The following is a 22577-nucleotide window of genomic DNA, read 5'->3' as shown; positions in this document are numbered from 1 at the left end:
TTCAGATTTGATTTGTGTATTATTATACAGATGCCAGTCCATATGAAATGAATGATTGTGATCCCATGGAAAATGAATGGACTGAAATGTTGGGTGAAAATACAAAGAATGATTTTAAATACTGACAAAAAGAAACAAGAAACAGCAACTAAAAGACCAAGTAGCCTCACTAGACTGCTTTTGTCCTGAATATTGACGAATAAAGAGTGAATGAATGGGGCTGTCTGCGTCAGAGAGATGTTTTCTTTTTTGGTTTAATCCGAGTGAATTGCTACTGTGTTTCACAAAATGGAAATCGATGGTGTCTTTTTGTTAGACCCTTCCTGTCTGATAAAGACTGTTGATAATATTTTTAAACTCCAAACCCTGAGTCTGTAACAAGTCCAATCCCTGATGACGTCACTACAGGTTGTTTACTCGAACTTAAAACAGAAACATTTTACAACACGGGTGTTGTAACATGACAATAATCGAACATTTACCTTTATATTTACATGGTAGTAAACTAGCTGCTCTTTAAATTATTTGTTGTCTCATGAATGAACCAATACAAAAAAACTGAAATATTCCCAAATTTAAAAGGTGCAATATGTAAGAGTTTTAGTTTAAAACATACAAATAATTATCAATCCAATGACTTTAAAGGTGCACTATGTACGTTTTTCAGCCCGTCCTCACGTCCTTCACGATGAAAACAAGTTTTTATGACCCACCCTGACGTTTGTTGTGTGTGTTGACATTTTTTTTTTGGTACAATGTTCAAAATACAAACCTGTTTTAACAAATACAAATGTAAACATGTAGCTTTAAAGTAGGCCTACATCTAAAGCTCTTGTTAGCACCTCCAAACTGCTATTTCACGTATCAGGAGTCCTGTCTCTTTCTTGTATATAGGCCTGTAAAAGAGTTGCATAGTGTACATTTAATTGACGGAGGCTGCTTGTAAATTTAGGGAATAATTCAACATTTGGGGTAATATGCTTATTAGCTTTCTATCTGAGAGTTAGATGAGAAGATTGGTATCACTCTCATTTCTGTAAAGTAAATATGAAGCGACTTGTTAACTTATCTTAAATAAGCATAGCATGAAGACTGGAAACGGGGACACTGAGGCAGCTAGCTGTCAACATTATGGGTCATGTGAGAGGAAGAGTGATACTATTTTTCACTTAACGTGTAGCTGGAGCCAGTAGCCGGTTAGCTTAGCCTAGCTTAGCATAAAGAGTGGACACCAGCACCACTAAAGCTAAGCAACATAATATTTCTCAGCTAATTTGTGATATAATTCACACAAAAGAGGAAGTGTAGAAATGACAAAGCTAATTGTTCTTTCGCTTCCCCCCTTTATGCTAAGCTAAGCTCACTGGCAGCTGGTTCCAGCTACATTCTTTACTTATAGACATGAAAATGGTGTCAATCACCTAAAATGTCAAACTCATCCTTTAAGCAGTGAAATTATCCACTCGGTAGCATTTGACTACAGTAACACTGTGCAGCTGTTTGGCACGTTAGCCTACACCTTCCTCCAGAATGGACAATTCAGAATAACCAAATACCACAACATGTTGTTCACAGAAGAATCAATGGTTCAGTATCTTCACCCCGCTGAGCTACAAACCTTGATATCTAAAACATTATTTTTTACATGCTTCTGATCTAAATAGGCCATGTAAAATATTAACATGCACACGCAACCTTTATGTATTCAAAATTAGATATTTACAACAGCATCTATTTTTGCCTTCACCCTGTGAGGTTCACAGCTTAATCTTATTTAGCTGTAATTGCTGTGTTTTGATTGCCTCATATATCTGATTCACTGATAGAGGATCAGGAACCTCATGTTTAGCGGAGTGACAAAGAAAAATGCTAATTAACTTGATTTTTGAACCTTTTCTTCAGGAACTGTTGACAGGTTAATGATGAGGAGTCGAGCCGAGGGGGAAGATGAAGTGGCTTCCCCCTGAAGAGAGATTGTGCAGTGATGGGAGAATGTTTTCTTTTATGTTTTATTTTCACAACACACATTTTGTCCTTCTCGCTCCCTTTTTATATTCCTCTTCTTTCTTGCAGCGTCACCTGCACACCCAAATTAGTATCTTCAGTTTCCTCCCGACGGAGTTTAATTACATGCTACATAATTCAGTTTCCCTTGCTACACATTTTTACTCCCTCTCTACTTTATGTCCCGCTGCATTGATCCATAGACATCTTTTCCCTCCTGTGCATCCTCACTTTCTCCCTCTGAGGGGGCTGACAGTGAAGCAGGGAGAGAGAGCAGGAGCTGCCCATAAATCGCTCAGAGGAGGAGAGAAAGAGCTGGAGACAGAGCAGATGCATTGGCAGGAGCAGCGCTGAGGCTTTTTCTTTCTCCCTCCTGTCTCTTTTGTTGTGTCGGCACAGATAAAAATCCGATGACCGTGGGCAAGGACCACCTCATCCTCCACCATCGCCTCACTGCGAGCCACTCATCCCCATCCTGTTTGCCAGAGCTGGATCCAGTGTGGAGCAGGGTGTGCGGCAGGCTAACGGTGGGCTAGCAGGGGGGCTGCAAGGCTCTGTGGCAGCGAGAAGAGGAGGGAAAAAAAGGAGGAGGGGCTGTGGTGAGCTGGTGGGCTTCCTCTGCCTCACAGACACATTTTATTGACTTGCTAATTGGATGAGGCACTCGGAGGAGAGGATGCGGTGAACGAGAGGAGCTGCTCTCCAGAGGGATACAGGCACAAGGAAGCATTGCTTGGGCTGCAAAAATCCAGCGACTTATCTCTCTTTTTAAAAAAAAAATTCTGGGGACATAACAACAGATGTTTTTCAGCATCTCCCAGTGACCCTCGCACCGTGCATACATAATTTTATGCATGACATTGTCGAACGGAGGCTCCAGCTGCCAGACGCTTCGTGACAAGTGAATGATTTCCATTTTGATGTTTTTACAGCCTGTTCCCTTTCACCTGTTTTTTCTCTTGGACTCACGAGCCGGAGCTCCTTTTTTCTTCTCAGCCTTGTTTGATGTGTCGTTTGATATGAATGGTAATCTGATGGCGAGATAAATTCTTCATCACATCAGATGTGCGAGGGTGTGCAATGGATATTCTTCAGGGGAAATGAAGGTATGATATGAGCAAAAGACGAGACACATACTGTAGTACTGTGGCATTATTCAGCCAATATTCGTTTGAAGTCCTAGTCAAGAAACGGATCAAGCGAATGTATCGACTGTTGCATAATCCAGGCTGAGACATCAACTGAGTAAAGAGAAATGTTTCCTTGTATCCGTCAGTGTGTCTGCATGTCAGATTTGTGCAGAATAGGTGAGTTAAAGAAGGTAAGCAAAGCAAAGAGAGGGGAGGATTATGAATGAATCAGTGGTAGAGACCAGTAGTAGCAGTGTGCATTGAGGAGGATTAATGGAGGCATTAAAAAAAAAACAGTCTAGACTTGTTTCACCACTGGGCCACCCTTTTAAATATATTCTGAAATTTGCAATTTGAAGCATCCCTCATTTTTTTCCCACCGAGTCCTCATGTCTTTATTTTAAAAGGAAACTGAGGTTCCTGTCAGGTGCACGGGCCTGATATCAGACACAATCAGCTCCAGAGGGTTTGATCAGATGCCTCTGTTTGATCTTAGATTTTCTCTCTCCTCTGCTTCAGGCTCGTCCCAGTTGCCATGACTGAGGTGGGCAGGTCTGGCTAGGTCAGAGAGCAGGTGCCACTGTGCTGAAGTCTGCTGTCCCAATGAGCAAGGCAGGCAACCCACAGAGACGCACCACCTACCTCATTTCCCTCACTCTGGTGAAGGTTGAGGCTGTGCCAGAGGAGGATGTAGCAGGGAACCAGAGGGAGGCTCTTCCAGAGGGGGAAGGGAGCCCTAGGAAGGAGGAGGAGGTGGAGGAGGAGAAGGAGGTGAGCTATGCCCCTGAAAAGGATGAAGGACCTGTATGTACTCAAGTGCTGGAGAAAGAAAACACACAGGTGGAAGAAGAGGTGGAACAGGTCAAATATGGCAGCCCCATCGAGAGCTGGGGGAAGCCTGAGAGGAGGGAAACTCATGGACACCAAAAAGACATTGTATCAGTCGGTAAAAGCAAAGACACTTCTTTTGTACATCCACCTGTCAGGCAGATGGTCAAAGTGTATGGAGGAACTACCTCTGAGGGAACTGTGCGCCGAGAGGGGCCTCGCTCAGAAGCCTTGCGCCCAAAGACGGAGCTCTACAGAGAGCCGCCCATGCTGTTCCTGAAGGGTGAAAATGGAGCGGACCTGAGCAGCCGCTCACGTTGCAGCCTCCCTTTTTCCATCCCGCCGCAGGTCAGCCAGCGTCCTGAAGTCATGATGAGGTCACACACAGGAGGCAACTCGGCGTGCTGGAGGGAACTTAGAGAGACCAACACAAGCCTGTATCACTCTGCTAAGACTTTGGATCGGAGGGATAACCGTATGGGGGACCAGTCCCCCTTAATGGCAGCTACAACTCTGGGGCCTTACAGGGCGTCCTGGGCCGACAGCGACGGCAGGGGCACGCTCATCCGCCCCGGAGCTCCCATGAGCGGAGGATTTTCAGGCATCATGACCAGGGACAGCCCTCAAGGGGAGAGGTTTAAGACGGTATCTGTTTCCTTCCCTACACCTCCTGCCACCGATGTGTCCAGGCCTCAAAGGAAAGGTACAAGTCGTACCTTGGACAACAGCGACCTACATTCCCCCTCTGAGGACCTGAAGAAGGGGAAGGAGGGCCAGGGAGGAACAATCCAGCGAGCTCCTCCTCGCGACCGAAAGATGCTGAAGTTCATCAGTGGCATTTTCACCAAAAGTGCAGCTGCAGCGCCCAGTGCCAACACTACACCCCCCCTCTATCCAGCTGTGGAAAGAGGCTCGAGTGAGGAGGAAGGTAAGGCCTCATGCATCCACTGCATCCGGACACACAACTTTATGACATGCTTAATATTTAATTCGGTTATATTTGATACATTTTGACTCTTACTGATTTTGAGCCCCACAGTGCTGCACAGACCCAACAAAATAAAGGGGAAAATAACAATAAACAGGGCCCACGTGGACGGAAATTTAAGCAACTATAAAGGGCATTTTCCTTGCAGGATCACACAGTTAGTGTCACTTACATCGCCCTCTCTGGAGCTGTGTGGACCACATTTAGTCCCAATAATGCTCAAATGCTTTACTTAAACACAGTTGGGATTTTCAATTATCATCTGACTTTATAATGCTTCTTTTCCTGCCAAATAGGTTTTGAATTTGGTTAAAGCACTAAAAGTGTCTTCTGTGGTTATTTTCTGTTGGAATAAGCTGCTGTTGTTTCCTTCGTTCGTTTTACTCTCTCTGTGTGCACACGTTTGGTTTAACTCCAGCTGATTGAAAGCTTGCCTGAGATCAGGTCTACGTTACCTTTCATGCCTTTGAGGGATCTGGTGGGGATGTATAGATACTGTCAGTGTATCTAAAAGGTGAAATGTGGTGATAATATGTTGACAATCTTATCTAATTTATTGAAATTCAACACAGGCCTTGAGGAAGACAAAGGAAGATCTTCCATCAAAGTTGCGGAAAGAAATAACGGAGCAAACTTCCAAAATAAAATGACTTTACTGATATAAGTATGGCAGGTTTAATGTAATAAAGGTTGAGTTGGTAAAAGAGCTGCATGTTTCAAACATTTATGTGGCTTTTAGCCTGTTAATTGTCAGATTTCACTCTGTTAGGCACACAAGGGTGGACCATTACTCAGGTTTATTAATGATCTAGAGCTGAAACAATTAGCTGATTATTCGATCAGGCAAGAAAATTAATGGACAACTACTCTGATTATTGATTAGTCATCAATCATTTCAAGAAAAAAATACACAAATATTATTTTTTCCTGCTTTTCTTAATCTTATTTGATAATTGTCAGCATTTTGGGGTTTTGGACCACTACTCAGACAGAATAAGCTTTTTGAAGAGGTCACACTGGAGGAAACTGTCATGGCCACTATTGCTATTTTTTGATAGCAATCAACTACTGGACTCGCTAGATTAACTGACAATGAGGTTTATCGTTACAGCCCCATAATGATCACTAGATTTGCCAAAAAAAGTATCTAAAAGCCAATTGAATCATCTTCCTTGGGCCTCCAAGAGGTCTGGTGGAGAAATGAACAGAATATTGTTTACCTGTAAATAAAAACTAAAAATATGACACACGTACAACTTAACTAAAACCAGCCACAAATAGGATCCTTAACATCATTAATGTTGCAGACAAAGCTTTAAAATATAGTACAAACTGTTCTTCATCAGCTTCAGTTGAAGAGCCTCTGTTCTCACAGTGGAAAGGTGACACTGCTCTGATCTGTCTCAGCACTTTTACTAATGTATGTTATGAGGAATTCCCCAAATCCTGACACTCCCAAAACAAATGGAAACGAGTTCGGTCCTGTCAAAAACTATGAAAACACCTTGTGAAATATTCAGACTCCTCAATTTAAAATAAAGGAAATTATGCAACTTTATCAATCTTTAATCTTTATTGATATACTCTAAAGAAAATGACACAGAGTGTGGCATCAGAGTAAGCTCTGAATAATTTGTCAGTAGTAAGTGGGACATGAATAATTAAGGTTGGGGATACACAGAGCTGTGTTCATCGGAGGAGTGAGGAGAGCGGAGACCTGCTACTTCCTGCGCTGTGCATAGAGTTAATCAGCCTTCAAATGGAGCCTATTCATTCGCCAACGCTATATTGTGTTTAAGTGTTGAGCCGTGTCGAACCTGTAATTTCAGCATATCGTGTCAGTTTTCTGACGATAGGTGAACATTATCGATTAAATTTAATTCAGAAATTGTTTGTCGCCGTGGTCCAAACGTGTACGGACACACGCTGGCTTATTATCAGCCTCACAGGTGGACATCATGTCTCTACGCCTCTCACACACGTCGCTGTATCCATGAGAGACCATTTATTGTATAGAGACCGGGGCTGGAGGCTTCTGGAAAAATGGAGTTGCCATGGCAACAGCAAGCCGTGAGAGATGCTGTTTGGTCTGTGGTGTGACGCCATTGATAGAGGGGAGAGTGTGGAGGGGTGGGGAGGACGTGGGGATTGCCCAAAGATGGGGATGAGGGGGTTTAAAGTTAGAATCTGCGTCCCTGTGAGAGGCGGACGGCGGCGTGGCTCCGCCCGAACACAACGTGACCCGACATTCAGAGTGTGTGTGTGTGTGTGTGTGTGTGTGTGTGTGAGTTTATCATTTGTCTTTCTCTACTCAGCCTCATATCTGCAGATGTGTGCGGTGTCCTTCATGGCTGTTTGTGTGTGTGTTATTGAGCATCCACTCACTGAGGCATCTTTGCTGTTATTCTACTGAGGTCAGAGCTCAGGTACTCTAACCTGAATGTTAAGTGCAACCTCAGTCAGCAAGTTAAAAAAAAAATATGTCAGTGTTGGAAAGTATTGCAAGTAATAACATCAGAAATCAACGTGCTTTAGGAATTCTTTGGATCTATCATTTCCTTGGCATCTGTGAACTTTTCTGTCTTATTCTGCCTCGTTTGAAGATTCTCGTTGATCACAACCCTGACCCTGGTGGAGGTGTGCTGTAATGATGCTCCGGCTGAATCATTTCACTGCTGCAAAACACTGTGACTGAATATGAGAGAGGAAGGGAAGGTGACGTGTGAGTGATATTTTCTATAGAGCGCCGAGCAGAAATATATCCATGACCTCAGAATTAGATTTGAGAGTTTGAGGGTTGGAGTAGGAAGAATAAGAATAATTCAAACATCTGCAATAGCGCTGTCACTCCCACACAACGACTCGAGGAACAAATGCAGCTAAGTTTGCAATCTGTGCCGCCTTTATGAATTTTTGTCACATCATTTAGTTACGTCTAATTTTAGAATATCAGCCAGATCTAATAAAGCATTACTTACTCAACCGACTGCTACACAATCAACCCACACAGCTGGAGGATCATTATGATCACAGTTAAGCTGTGACGTGGATTTATTTGGCCATAACTGCACGACTATTTATCACCATGACACTTGGAACATAATACAGGTTTTTTAATATTAACACTCAGTCATCATAGCGTCACTGCAGAGTGGATTTTCTTATCACTGAAACCAAAGAAAACCAACACAAGCGCTGGTCTATATGAGCTGTTAAACCTATAATAAATGGTGATAGATCATCTTAGTGAAGGCTTTCACAGCGAGTTCATTTGCATCAGACACACTATACTTCTCTCAGTTTAAATATAAGTCTTTTATATCCTCGTTAGATTTAGTCGATTTCTGATGTGATTCAAAGACTGAAGAACTGACAGAGGAACGAGTTTGCTCATCTCTGGAGATGCCGACGTCTGCCTCATCCCAAACACGATGTTCTGTAACCAGATGAGTCACTTATCAACAGTTATCTTCTATCATGTCTCACAGAGCCATTTCCTTTTAGCCCGATACAAAATGATGCTGCGCATTAAAGTAACCAGAATCCCTCCATTGATCACTCAGTATAAAAACATCCATCTTCACATTTCAGCCCTCAAGACTTGTTTTTCTTATAAGAAAAGAAAAACTCCAGCACAATAGTTTCACCTTTCCCACTGCTGTTTGGTCTATTTACGGAATATTTTAGAAATGATAGTCAATATAACACAACAATACTGGATAAGGCAGATCGCTGCAGTAGTACTAAGACTCTGGCTGACTCAATAATAGACAGTAATAGCTCAGAGCAAACATTCTGTATTAACACACTATTTATATTTTATGTCATTTGACTTGTTCTGTTGCAAATCTGCTCCTTTCAGAAGTATTTCTGAGTCAGGTTTCACCTTCCTAATACCACAGAGCGCCAAGTGGCAGATCTGTCTTGCTTCAGTCGACACTGACTTCTATAAAATTCATGAAATGAGGGAAACTGCTCTGGGAATAAGATGAATTACCTCACCACAGCTGGCTGAATTCTCTCTTTTTAAAGTTTAATACGTTTTTAGAGCTGAATAAAAGAATGAATGACTTGTTAGGAGGGTTTTCGCAGGGTGACCATAATATAATGCAAAAACATGCCGTGTCTGATAATGTTAGGGTAAACTAAAGATATCTGGCATGCTCTCTAACCCATGCAGACTTGCACATTTGTACACTTGATTGAATTTTCTGGGTGCTCAGTGTCTGGGAGCTGCAGCCTCCCTGCTCCCAGTGGGGAAGCTTGGACACACTTGACACTGCTCAGTGTGTCCGCAGGCAGGCAGAGAAAACCTGGCCAGCAGGCAGTAATCACTCTTTTAAAGGAACACGGCAACATGGTGGAGAAAAAGGCTTGTTCTATAACTCGATCTGATATCAACTTCTTCTTTGTACATTTACAGAAATGGGTCTAGGTCTTGTTTGTTTAGCCAAAGTCCTTTTAGGCAAGTCTTGACACTCGGCAGCCATCTTGGCAATGCCCCCTGGCAGTTATTCCAGGCTAACAAGACCAGGCCCCTGTCTAAATGAATGGGGAGGGAGCCAGAGCTTCACTTTTAATGATCACCTGGACATAAAACTGCATTAATAGGATTGCCAGTCAAATCTGATAAAGAAAATGCTCCACAATTGAGTGTTTTTCCCCCAAAATAAGATTTAAAATGCCTTTTCCCCCACAGTTTTACCTCTACTGCCCATGCACACAGTTTCATGACATCAACTTCTATTACGGCTCAATACAGAGTACTGGGACATGATGACGGCTCATCCCACCAGAGCTCTTGAACAAATGCAAGTTTAATGTCTAATCTTTGAATAATCTCACCTTGCTTGGTGATGTTGTGCATTAGCGTGATATCCTCATCTTCCATACTATTAGAAGCCCGTCTGCAGCGACACCAAATCTGCTGAAAGTGTTGTGAGTCTTAACTGTGCGCGCTCATTAATGCAAACACACGCCTGGCAGAGGTCTTTCCTGGTTCAGCTGCTATAAAGCAGTCGATTGGCTGTTGGGGGGAAGGGGCGGGATATGTGTCGTACAACTGCCGTCTCTGGCGATATGGACATTTTTATTCAAAATGCCTTCAGTGGTCTGTCTCTAGTGTTTCAAGTTTAGCTTTAGCTTATTTTAGCACCACAGCTAGAAGAAGTGGGCCTGGTTAGCCGAGTTAGTCACACCAGTGACCAGAGGTATGCAATTTGCCTACTTAACACATATTATGACTCTAAACAAAACTCTGGTGACTCATGGATGTGTGTGGATGTGTGAGTTTTTTTAGACTTCCCTAGCGCATCGATTGGAAGCTTACAGCTAGTGGCAACTCCAAAGTTGTCTTATTTATAGTGTGTATTGAGCATCGTGTTACCAGTACATCAAATCATTACTGCACTGAGCTTATTTAGAACTTTTTATTAATCAAACCTCTTTTTTTTGTCTTCAGCTGTGTGCACCAGCAGTCAAGAATGGACCATGAGCCAAACTATACAAGAGCTTCACCTGGTAGGCATTACTACAAAACTTTTACAAGCTGCTTAATGGACTTAGTGCTAAATTCATCTTCTCTCTCTGTGTGTGTGTGTGTTTGTGCTCTGTAGGGTGTTTTGGGAGGTCTGTGCAGCGGGAAGTCAGCGCTGGTCCACAGGCACTTGACAGGAAGTTACCTGCAGCTGGAGAACGCTGAAGGTTGGTTTCACACGTTCTCAAATACAGAATTTATGTTAGTTTTTTGTGACAATGTCAGTGCATAGTGACAATAGACTAAATACTGTAGAATGTACCTCTCATACACATTAATAACATTATATATATATATATATATATATATATATATATATATATATATATATAACATATTATATTAAGATCATTCATGACCAGAGCCAGGGTTTGCTGCTCATTTGCCTGTTATAACAAGTCAAAATAAAAGGTCTTACATATTCATACTGTGTTTTTACAGGGCGCCAGTACATTAAAGAGGTCCTGGTTGATGGACAGAGCCACCTGATGATAATCAGAGAAGAGACAGAGCTCCCAGGTGCTCAGGTGGGTTGGAAACTGATTGCATTTGGTAAAAGTGGATAAGTATTTAAATTTGATGTAATTTAGTCCCTTACTGCCATCCTCCTCCTGATTATTCTCGGTGCTACTCTTCTCCTCCTCCCTTCTCTTCAGTTTGCTAGTTGGGTAGATGCAGTTATCCTGGTCTTCAGTTTGGAAAATGAGTCCAGCTTCCAGGAAGTTTACAAAATCTACCACCAGCTCGCTGTCCACCGGCCTGTTTCTGAGATTCCTTTCGTAGTGGTCGGCACTCAGGGTAAGTCGCTCACACACACAACATGTGCGTTGACTTCAAATGTTTGCAGAGGTGGACTTTTGTTGTTCTTTTACCAGATAAGATCAGCAGCACCAACCCCAGAGTAATCGACGATGCCAGGGCCAGACAGCTCTGCTCAGACGTGCGCCGCTGCACTTACTATGAAACCTGTGCGACGTACGGCCTCAACGTGAACAGAGTCTTCACTGATGGTATGTGTCCCTTTCAGAGCTGGACCAGAGAACTGAGGACTGCGCTGCAGATAATGCAGAAATATGAGCTTTATGTGTCTTTTTTAGGGCTAATGTTTTGGTTTTTGTTCAACAGCTGCTCAGAAGATCATGGCAGCCAAGAAGCAAGCTGCTCTACTGGCTTCCTGTAAGTCTCTCCCCAACTCTCCCAGTCACTCTGGAGGCTCCACCCCAGTGTCAGGTGTCTTTCCAGGACAGGTAGGACTCTTATGGACCATCTGTTCCACACTGTCTGAAAAAAGGTGTACTAAGTTGTACCATTTAAGTGTACCTTTTCTCACTGAGTATACTTTAGGCTTCCTGCCATCCTGTTCTGCTATTTTTGCTGTTCTAACAAACCTAATTAACTCCCTTTACTGCTCAATTATCACTTCATTCATTGCCTGCTCTGGCTCTCTCCTCTCTTAAGGCCAGTAATGGTGGTCAGAGCAGTGATTACTCCTCATCGCTTCCCTCCACTCCTGTGATCAGCCATAAAGAGATTGGCAGGACGGCTAGAGGAGAAAAACAGGAAAGTGCCACGCCCGGGTCGGTCCGGAGCGCCACCCGGAGACGCACCTCGCGATTTGCGGTACGTACATGCACCATTTTGTTTTTCTACTCTTTCCCTTTTTGTTTTTTTTTTTTTACTTTGACATCACATTTTATCAGGTCGTGTTTTAAACATCACAATTCTGAAGATTCTGTGCACTTAAAGACAAACACTGGGTAGCAGTATTTTTCGTACACTTTATGTTGCCATCTTATTTTGCCTAAATATACAAGACTTTGTAATATCCTGCGATTATAGTGAACAGTTGTGCTCACAGGGCCCACAGAGTGGGGGCTCCAGGTGTAACCAGTGTAAACAGCACACCAGTAGATTTTCCAGTAGAGTCCAAGGTTTATTTCATTTCATTTTTTTACTTCTTCAGGACGGAGTTGACAAATCTCCATTTCACCAATTTATTCTGGCCATGTCAACCACTTTGACTTGGCTGGAATAAATTAGTGAAATGTTTTGTCAACTCTGTCTTGAAGAAGTGTGTGTGCTACCAATATCCCTTTGGCTATTCAGCAGTTTATTTCATCCTCTTTGATGTTTAAGTTTTGATGCACAAAACAGGCCTTTTTCTAAACCAAATTGTCAAATAACCTTTCAGAAAAGTAATTTAAGACCTAGAAATTACCATGACTTGGTTTGGGATTTGGCTATGAAACTTGATGAGCTGAATAGGGACTTTGTTAATCTAGAAATATTGATTAATGCAGCAGTGGCACTGAAATTAAACTCATTTCTATAGATATCTGTTACATTTATAAGCCAGATTTTGCAGTCAGCAGAAACTCACTCACATTTCAAAATTCTTTGAATGGCTTTGTGATGAAATGCACATAATATAATGAGAAGAACTCCCATAGTTAATGGGATCGAAATGATATTTTTTAACCAGTTTTCAACCATATTATTGCCTCTGATGCAGTTATTCCTTCTCATGTCTGTCCAGGGCCGGAGAGGCAGTGACTCAAACAGAAGGAGTGCAGAGTGTAAGGGCGATATGGGCAGTGGACGCTCCATTCCCATCAAACAGGTAGGAAACAGAATGCAGATGCTGAACAGAAACAAATATGATGTATCTCATGACCTTCTGCAGAGGACATCACAACAGCAGTCACTTGAAATCAAATGTGTGAAGGCTGTTTCATCATGCAGAGCGATGATGTGTTGTGATCCCCCATATTGGCCTGATGAATAGGATAGTGGGTGTTTTTGGCAGCCCGCAGTTGTCATGCTGCCGAAATCTGTGAGATGAACACACAAGACGTCGGACATAAATTCTCACTCTTCGCTTTTTGTCACCTCCATCAGGGCATCTTGCTGAAGCGCAGTGGGAACTCGCTCAACAAAGAGTGGAAGAAGAAGTATGTCACGCTGTCCAACGATGGCATACTGTCCTATCACTCCAGTGTCAATGTGAGTCAGTGTGGTGATGGAGCGCTTTGAAGCATTGTGCTGCTAAAAGCAGAGCTGACAGCGAGTGGTTGGTGGTAACGGCTGATGTTTGGCTTGGCAGGACTATATGCTGAATGCCCCCGGGAAAGAGATGGACCTGCTGCGAGTGACAGTGAAGGTGCCGGGAAAGAGGCCGCCTCGTGCTGTACCCACCTGCGGCCTTCCAGTCGGCCTCAATGGACGGGTCAAAGATGTGCCAGGACCTGAAGGTGTCAGCCCAGGTGAAAGAATACACTTGTTTTAAACAAACCTAAACCAAATCATTTCCCTAAATCTGTACATAAATCTAAAACCAGTGGTTGAAGAAGTACTTTGATCCTACACTCAAGTCTAAAAGTACTCCACTACAAGTAAAAGCCCCGGGTAGATTAGTAGTATAGTACTGCATCATCTCATTTAAGAGTGTTTCTTATGTAAAACATGTCTAGTAATTACAAGTGTCAATGTTTCACCTGGACTGCTCGCTGCATGGCTAGCTGGGCTCACTAGCAAACAGCAGCTACAGTAAACAGCAGTTACGCCGCTAATATGCTGCCCCCCATTTGTTTTGAGTGTGAATTCGACAGGTGGCCAGTTCTTACGTATTGCGCCTTTAATAGGAATGAACTTCGATGATAAAATTAATAAATAAATGATGAAATGAATGCACTGTTCTTTGGATTTTAAGGCTCTTTGTGATGAAACTCTGTGGCAGATAGGAAAATTGCATGTGAGTTCAAAATCAAAGAAAAGATGCGAAAGAAAGCGACGTCATCAGGGATTTTACAAGTTTCACAAAGAGTGTGTGAGAGATTTCTGAACTTTCTTCAGTCGCACTCTTTTATTTTGCTGGTGTTCAAACAGAATCCAAATCTCTTTTTCGTTTGATCTTTTTTTGGTCTCTTTTTAGTCCCTGTAAGTGCCAGCAGCCTCCTGCAAGTGGAGGAAATGGAGGGGCTGGGTGGTGCTCTGTTCCTGAGGGGTAACAGAGGGGTGCAGCGATGTCCCTCTACACTGTCCAACCACGCTCAAAGTGTTGGTGAGTAAAGGGCAGATTCATTTGTGCCAACAAATTTTGTGCCCGACACATTTAATTCAAAGCGCTTTTGTTTTTTTTCTGTTCTTGTGTCCAGACTCTGCAGTCGAAGGCGTGTCCAGCTCCTCCTCCACCAAAGATGTAGGCTCCTCCTCCCCGCTGACAGACAGGAAGAAGCATCGCAGGAAGAAGAGCATGAACCAGAAAGGAGACGCAACCCTTGGCCAAGCAGATGGTAAACGCTAAGAACTCAACATGTGTTTTTTATATTCAGCATTTATACAGTCATGAAGTAAAATTTGATACATTTACATAAGATTTTATTGAAACATTTATTATTTCCTCTTTTTCTCTTTGGCTTCTCTGTAACATTTTCTATCTTCTCATGCAGCCAAGCGCAAAATGTGGAAACTTAAAAGCTTTGGTAGCTTAAGAAACGTAAGCAAGACAGGTAATGTTGATCTGTCATCCTTCAGACAGTGATTGGCCCTCTGCACACGCTTTTTTTTCTTTCCTGTCACAAGGACATTTTATTGTATTAAGCTTTTGTTGTAGAATGGATTAATTAAAAGTGCTTGATTGATATTCTATCCGTACATCAAAAATTATTTGACCTACATATATGTTAATTTTAGCATGTAGGTCAAAGTTTTGGCTACAGTTCAACAGTTCACACAACAGGATTTGTTGATGACTGACATGGATGCTTAGCTGCACTGATGCATGCAAACTAAAACTGTTTTTTTAAGCCAATAATTTGAACAAGCTATTGCTGAAATGTCTCCATTTGAATCATTTCTGACGTGTTTTTGTGCCAGACGAGGATAACTTTGACTTCCTCATCGTGTCGAGCACCGGCCAGACTTGGCACTTTGAAGCCCAGAGTGTGGAGGAGAGGGACTCATGGGTCCAAGCTATTGAGAGCCAGATCCTGGCCAGCCTGCAGCTGTGTGAGAGCAGCAAAAACAAGGCAAGAATGAAGAACAGGCACACAGTGCACTCTCGATGCAGACATTTCAGTAGCCACTACTGATTTATAAGATATTTTTTACATATTCTATACAATCCGATATGATTTTAACGTTTCACGTCATTTAAATATGTGAGTGAAGTTTGCACAGATTTCTCCACATCCCCTCCAACTTTAAAGATGCAGATGATGTTTAGTATTTATTTTGGGTGATAAAATACCGCATCTGTGTCTTTTAATCACGTTTTCTCCACATGTGTGAAGCGATTGTGTTACGCGTCCCACTTAAGCAATAACTTAACTGACAGCTGACAAAATATTATGACTACTATGACACAATGTTCTCCCACTTACTCCTGCAAAACATTTCAGGATCTATTTTCATGTGGCCACGAAGCAAGCAGGGGCGCAAATGCAGCTAAATTGCCATTTATGTACAAGATGCGTCTTTGTTAGCGTGATGTGTGGTCCCGCTTGCATTGAGGATGGCACCTGAGGTTGTGTTTATGCGGATAAGGTGGTGCAGTGCAATATTGGCACCCATGCTGGCATGAAATTGTGTCTTTGTTTCCATCTGATGAGACCAGCTCTTACTGTAAGCCTAAAGGGCGATCTTAAGGCTTTTGTTGGAAGAGGCACACCCGCAGAATATAAATGCTTATTTGACGAGATGATTTATATATTATAGAGATGTTGGGTACAGGATGTTTGTGCAGGATGTAATCTGAGCTCCAACTAAGACTTCAGTTTTCTCTGGGATATCAAAACTAATCTTTTAGTCGTTTAAACTGCTTAAACTTAATATTCCTTTACCCCAAATTATGCCTATAATGTATCAAAATGTCTTACTGGAAGTCAGCCTTTCTTAGTTTAGTACGCACAATATAAGCAACAAATACTAATCGTGGATACACATTTATTATCCTGTATTAAATTTACAGGAGGCATTATGTGCCGTTGGAAGTACATTGGGCCCATCTAATCATATTTGTGTGCTGTGTATTTGCACCTTGGGACTCCTGGATGAGAACAGTTCTCTCTTAGGAGAATCTGGCCTGGACTCTACTCAACCCATTAGAAAACTGTTACTGCTGCGGCTTTTAAAAGGGATGAGGGCAGCTAATTAGATTGGCCATTACCAAAACCCACCCCATCTCCAGAACTGTATGCGGTCCTGTCCACTAATGGGCTGTGCTCGTTTCTGCTCTTGAGTGGGGAGTCGTGTCCTCAGTCGTGTGGAATTAGTTCAATCTTTTACAAAAATGGCGATTGCCACTAATATAATGATTCTCAATAATGACTTTAATCCTGTGATGCATTTCTTTATTAATGTTATGAGAAGTGGATGTCATTTTAGGCCAATACCAATAATTTTACAGCTGTAAATGGTCATAATAATGATAATAGCCTTCTTCTTCTTCTTCTCCTTCTTCTTCTTCTTGGAAATTATTATCACTGTTATTAATTCAGAGAGCTGTTGCAGAGCTTAATATATCACAGAGAGTTGGTTTACGGCTGTTACTCTTTTTATAACCATGTACTGTGTGTCTTCCACAGGCTCGCAAGAACAGCCAGAGTGAGGCAGTCGCTCTGCAGGCAATCCGCAACGCAAAGGGCAACAACTTCTGTGTTGACTGCGATGCTCCAAGTTAGTGACATAATAGCTGTTCTCCTACATGTTCATATCTGGGTTACCTATCTCGTCTCACATACACAGATACACATCACTCCCAGCACTCTCGTGGCGATGATCACAGATGGAAATTATCCGCCTTCCCAAGGAAAATAGCTGGTTTTGGTCGCCAGAAAAACAGCTGGAAATGTCTGCAGGTCTCTTTATAAAAACACACAGTTTTGTCGCCTCACAAACGGCTTAAACTATCCCTATCCTTAAGAATATGCATTGTTGTGACTCGAGCAGCAATCGGCAGCCTTCTTGGCTTGTAATAACGCCACTGCCATCTCCTCCTCCTCCTGATGTGAGAGACAGTATATAAGTATATAATGTGAACGTGATATGCCACAAATGTCAGCCCTGGATGTATATCTGTGGTTTGCAGAATCGTTAACTGCTAACATTATATCCTGGCGACTGGGCTGCCACATTACCACACCACTTTAGCAAACCTGGCCAATCAATGGAAAATGGACGTGACCACTTGGAAAGTTATAAAGAAGAAGACAACCTTTAGATTATTTGCACATTTAGCATACTGTATTTTAGGATATAGTTACTTGTTCTTCGTTCAGATGTTGTAAAATCACAAAATGGTCGTATCACGGAAAGAAAAATCACAAATGGAGTTACTTACTAACCTTAGTTTACACGCAAGAAACTCTGCAAGTGTGTTTTGTGCGTCTGTGTATGTGCACATTAATGCGGAGGGTGATTGGTTTTATTTGTCATTATGTTGTTTTCATATTGTTGGAATTCTCAAGACAAGTTAGGGTAACCTGCTGACTTGGATGAAACTCGTTACCTAAATGCTTCACTGAATCTTTTCTGAATCCTCATCTGTTGCCTTCCTGCCCTTGAAATAACTCGTTTTTACTTCAGTGAGGAAAAATATCTGCCAAAACAAATTCTACGTTGTTAATCACAAGGTGAATGAGCCAATTAGGGAGGGACGTACAAACATTTTGACGTGTTCGGCTTCAGTCCAACACAGGAGCGATTAGCTGCAAAGCACATTAATGATGAACCTTAGTTTTCAGTCATCAAAATTAATTATTATATCCTATAATTAAAGTCAGTGTCTGAGATCTCACTAAACCAAACTAAAATAGATCAAATGCTGAAAATTCTTCTAATGTTGGAACACTTTAAAGGGGCAGAGCTACAGGGGAAATATCGTTTGGCATTCTGGCTTAAGATTTAAACGTATTGCTTTAAAACTCTTCCAAGGGTTTCACAGACACTCTTGTGGCGTGACATTGCCAAGCTGGCATACCTAAATGGACAAAATCTATCAACCATATACACACAGCCTGGGCGGCAGCCTAATTTCTTGTGTTCTCCCCCAGATCCAACCTGGGCCAGTCTGAACCTGGGAGCTCTCATATGCATCGAGTGTTCAGGGATCCACAGAAACTTGGGGACCCACCTGTCGCGCGTGCGCTCGCTGGACCTTGATGATCTGCCACGGGAGCTCACGCTGGTTCTCAGTGTCATCGGCAACCACATGGTGAACAGCATATGGGAGGCGCGCACTCTGGGCCGCCGTAAACCAGCACCTGATGCTTCACGGTAAAGACAGCTTTGGTTCAAAGTCCCCCTCCTGTCAACAATGTGTTTTTTCTTGTTCCTACAGTTGAATGTTTGAGCTTCACTGTGTAGAACGATTTATGAGCAGAGTTTCACTCCAGAAGGCTGTTTTTACATTCATCTGCTGAAAGTATAAATTGCCTCTGTGCTCACTGAAAACCTGATTTTAAGAGACGGGGCATCTGTCCAGCAGTTTGACTTGTGAAATGAAAAATAATTACATATTAATATATCCTGGAAAAAGAGTAGGTGCCATTTTAAAGGAGACATATTATGCTCTTTTTCAAGTTCATTATTTTATTTTGTGTTACTACTAGAATAGGTTTAGATGCTTTAATGCTCAAAAAACACATCACATTCTCATCCTGTCCAGTGCTGCAGCTCTGTATTCCCCCTTTGTCTGTTTTAGCTCCTGTCTCTTTAAAGCCCCCCTCCTGAATACCCAGCCTGCTGTGATTGGTCAGCTCACACACGCCTGAGCCGCTAACAACAACAGAGCAGCTTTGCTTAGTTAATTTTCTGTCTTTTGCTACGCATTAATTATGCAAATGTGTGACATGGTGATGTAGTGTGATGTCATGAAGTCACAGAATCAAAGGCAGGACTACTGACGAGGCGTTTCAGGAGCAGTGTTTTCTGTGGGAGAGAGGAGCTTCTGTTGGTGCGGACTTTGACCTTTTTAATCCTCAAGATCTTTTACATGCACAAGAACCTATAGGTTATAAAACACTGAAGCAAAGGACAAACATGAAAAAGCATAATAGGTCTCCTTAGGATTTTAATGTGGTACTTTGGTATCATACTTTTTTTCAGACATATAATAAAGGTTTTTTGTTTGCCTTCATACATTTGTGGAGGGCATCTTTAATGTTTTCTCTGAGCTGCAAACTAAATAATGTGTCTGAGTTAACAATTTTCAGTAGATAAAAACTGAAATCCTTGAACGACAAAAAGACAAGAAGCTGTAAATGTGTTTCACTGACTATTCATCATCTCCTAATTTTCCCTTTGCTTCTTCAGTGAGGAACGGGAGTCGTGGATCAGGGCCAAATATGAGCAGAAACTGTTTGTGGCACCGTTGCCTCCTCCAACTCCTGGCGAGGGCCCAGACATCACGCTATCTGGCCGTCTTCTCTTGGCAGTGATGGAACACAACCTCCCCAAGCTGCTGCTCCTCTTGGCCCACTGCACTAAGGAGGACATTAACGCCCCCCTCAGCCTGGCGCTCTCCTCCAGGTCGATCTTAGCGCTGCGACTGCCCGGCTCTGCCCTGCACGCTGCCTGTCAGCAGGCTGATGTGGTGATGACGCAGCTTCTTGTTTGGGTGTGTTTACCTCCAGCTCTGGCATAAAAATCACCTTGTATGAATGATCAGATTCAGGAAGTGCAACGCAGACAAGCAGAGATAATGTTGCAGTGAAGGTAGAGCATTGACAAGGTGTGAAATTATGTAAGATGGTTTTCCACAACAAACCATCGAGCAAAACAATAAATGTTACCCTTCAAGAACCTCTGAGTGGAGCCCTCAGCAAAAAACAAAAAGGGGTGAAACCGATGACTCAGCAGACCATTCAAGGGTGATCTATGTGTGAAAGGCACTAAAGCTCACTGAGTCACACCTTGTTTGGACAATTTAAGACAGCCCTGTCAGGACAAAGTTGAAATTTATGCCACATAATACAAGACCTCCTTAAAATGCTGAATATGGGGTAATTACATAATCTAATGCTGTTTTTTTATTTACTTTCTCTTCAGTATGGCTGTGACGTTCGATACCGGGACGCTCAGGGGCAGACAGCGCTGGTTCTGGCTCGTAATGCTGGCAGCCAGGAGTGTGTCGACATCTTGCTCCAGTACGGATGCCCAAATGAGCCGACCACCACGGTCGGCTACGCGGCGGCCATGACACCGAGCCTGACAGTTGCCACGACACTGAAGATCTCGCACAAGAGCGGCACCACCAGCTTGAGTTACAGCACGTCGAGAAGAGCCATTTCGTAATCGAAATGTGGCGTGGTAAAGTGTGTGTGTCTTAGAGAGAGCTTGTCGCTTTGCCGTCACAGTCACACATGAACAGCAGGACTGATGAACATGTTGCCAGATGTTGCACTCCCCGAGGTTTTAAAGGGTGTGTCTGCTAGAAAGATTTAATCAAAACAAAAAGAGAAGTTTTCTGACTACACTTTCTACGATAAGATGAAAGAAAATGATTCAGTAGGAATGTATTGCACTGTGTACCAGCTGGTATGATTCATATTTCATCACGCAGTCAATATTCAACTTTACTCTCCTCTCAGTTAAGAATCAAAATTTGCCTTCGGCCTCAAACAAGCTTATCTGAGCATTTAGAGCCCAGAAGTAAAGAACTGCAATAAGTTTACGATATCAAAGATGGACGTCTCTATTTTTCAGTCCGTCTCTGCTTGAAATTCCAACATTAAACACATCCACACTTCTTACCTTTATTGACAGCGAATGTCAGTTTTAAATTTAGAGCGCTGTGTAACGGTCGACACAGCCGGATGGTCTTTCAGTGCATAAATAAAGTTGTGTGAGTTGAAAAAAAGAAAAAAAACTTTAGAGTGGCTGAAAAAGATACGCTGTTTTAAAGATAATCAAAATAACTGTATAGAAATGCATTGATAAAATATTATAATTCTAAAAGTTTAAAAAGTGCTTCATTTCCGAGATTGTTATTGTATGATTTGTACAGTCGGTTCTGTGTATAAAACTCAAAGGGTTACTCGTAGCTGTTCAGAGATTTGCTGTGCAGCGTCTTGGTTCGGTTTTCCTTTAATAACCACCTGATTAACCCTTTGACATCCAAGACTGAGATTTCTATGTTATGTTTGTATCACTGTGCGTGACATAAACACTGTACATGATGTGTGCATTATGACTCCAGCAGCAGCTCATTATCAAGGCCAGTGTAATACTAGATGTGTAAATGCCTTGATTTTGATTGAATGTATACAAAAACTGATGGTTTAGTTCATTATTTCAGGCACTAACGTGTGTTCTTTCTAGATGATGCAGTTTTGGTGGACTGTCAAGGCGTTTTATTTTTTACTTAACTAATATTATTCCTGCTGTGACTAATTAATAGTTTAATAGATTAAAACTTGGAAGAGGTTCTGATCTATAAAACTGGGCCTTCGAATGACTATGATTATATTTGTAAGTGGCTGAAAAATCAACATGAAATAGAGGAATGTTGCCCAATTTAATATTTTAAAAAAGGCATAAAAGCGACCCTCCTGCAGTACTGTATGTATTTTTATGTTAATCTGAAGACGCCGCTGAGTGTACATGTCTGTGATGTAAGCATCTCTCTCCATTTGTATTTTTTTACTCATGCAATGACTCATAGAGCATTCATTATCAATACACTAAGGCTACTGCCCAAACTGTGGTGTTTTGTTCAGAGTTGTTTTTTTCTGTTTGGGCTCATAGAGGCCAGTTGTGTCAAAAAAAAATTAACACCAACCATTAATGAGGGAGAACATCACACGGCAGGCAGGAACATCACACGGTCTAGGTGCATAACCCAGTACATGCTGGCTGCAAGAAGCTGTCTTCTGGCCAGGTGGACCCAGTGGCCATCACTTAACACTCAGCTACCATTTGAACACGAGATCTTCTGGATCAAACCAGTTCTTGTTAAAGGTCCCTACTGACTTTGACCTACTTCTTTCTAGGTCGAAGTCATGGACTCATTTTCACACCATAATATCATCCCTGAGATGGTTCAGTTTCTTGGATTTACAGTTGTACAGTGATTTAACAAGGCAAACACATA

At 42.2% G+C, this 22577-nt stretch overlaps 1 protein-coding gene across 1 annotated transcript; it reads left to right on the top strand.

Annotated features, from left to right (window-relative positions):
- The first annotated feature begins 2286 nt into the window (after positions 1–2286).
- On the top strand, positions 2287–22190 carry LOC311255078 (arf-GAP with GTPase, ANK repeat and PH domain-containing protein 1-like). The gene is made up of 20 exons (XM_084349256.1): positions 2287–3110; positions 3654–4890; positions 10412–10470; positions 10566–10653; positions 10928–11013; positions 11143–11284; positions 11362–11496; positions 11612–11733; positions 11945–12106; positions 13023–13106; positions 13385–13489; positions 13590–13749; positions 14418–14546; positions 14641–14778; positions 14935–14994; positions 15362–15513; positions 17071–17161; positions 18538–18760; positions 19799–20102; positions 20534–22190. Exons 2-20 carry the CDS (start codon positions 3738–3740, stop codon positions 20777–20779), a joined length of 3639 nt encoding a protein of 1212 aa, XP_084205382.1. The 5' UTR covers positions 2287–3110; positions 3654–3737; the 3' UTR covers positions 20780–22190.
- The last annotated feature ends 387 nt before the right edge of the window (positions 22191–22577 follow it).

This window comes from Pagrus pagrus (assembly GCF_965226575.1).
Source record: "Pagrus pagrus genome assembly, chromosome: 3".
NCBI classification, from domain to species: Eukaryota; Metazoa; Chordata; class Actinopteri; order Spariformes; family Sparidae; genus Pagrus; species Pagrus pagrus.
This window is presented reverse-complemented; position numbering and strand designations above follow the sequence as displayed.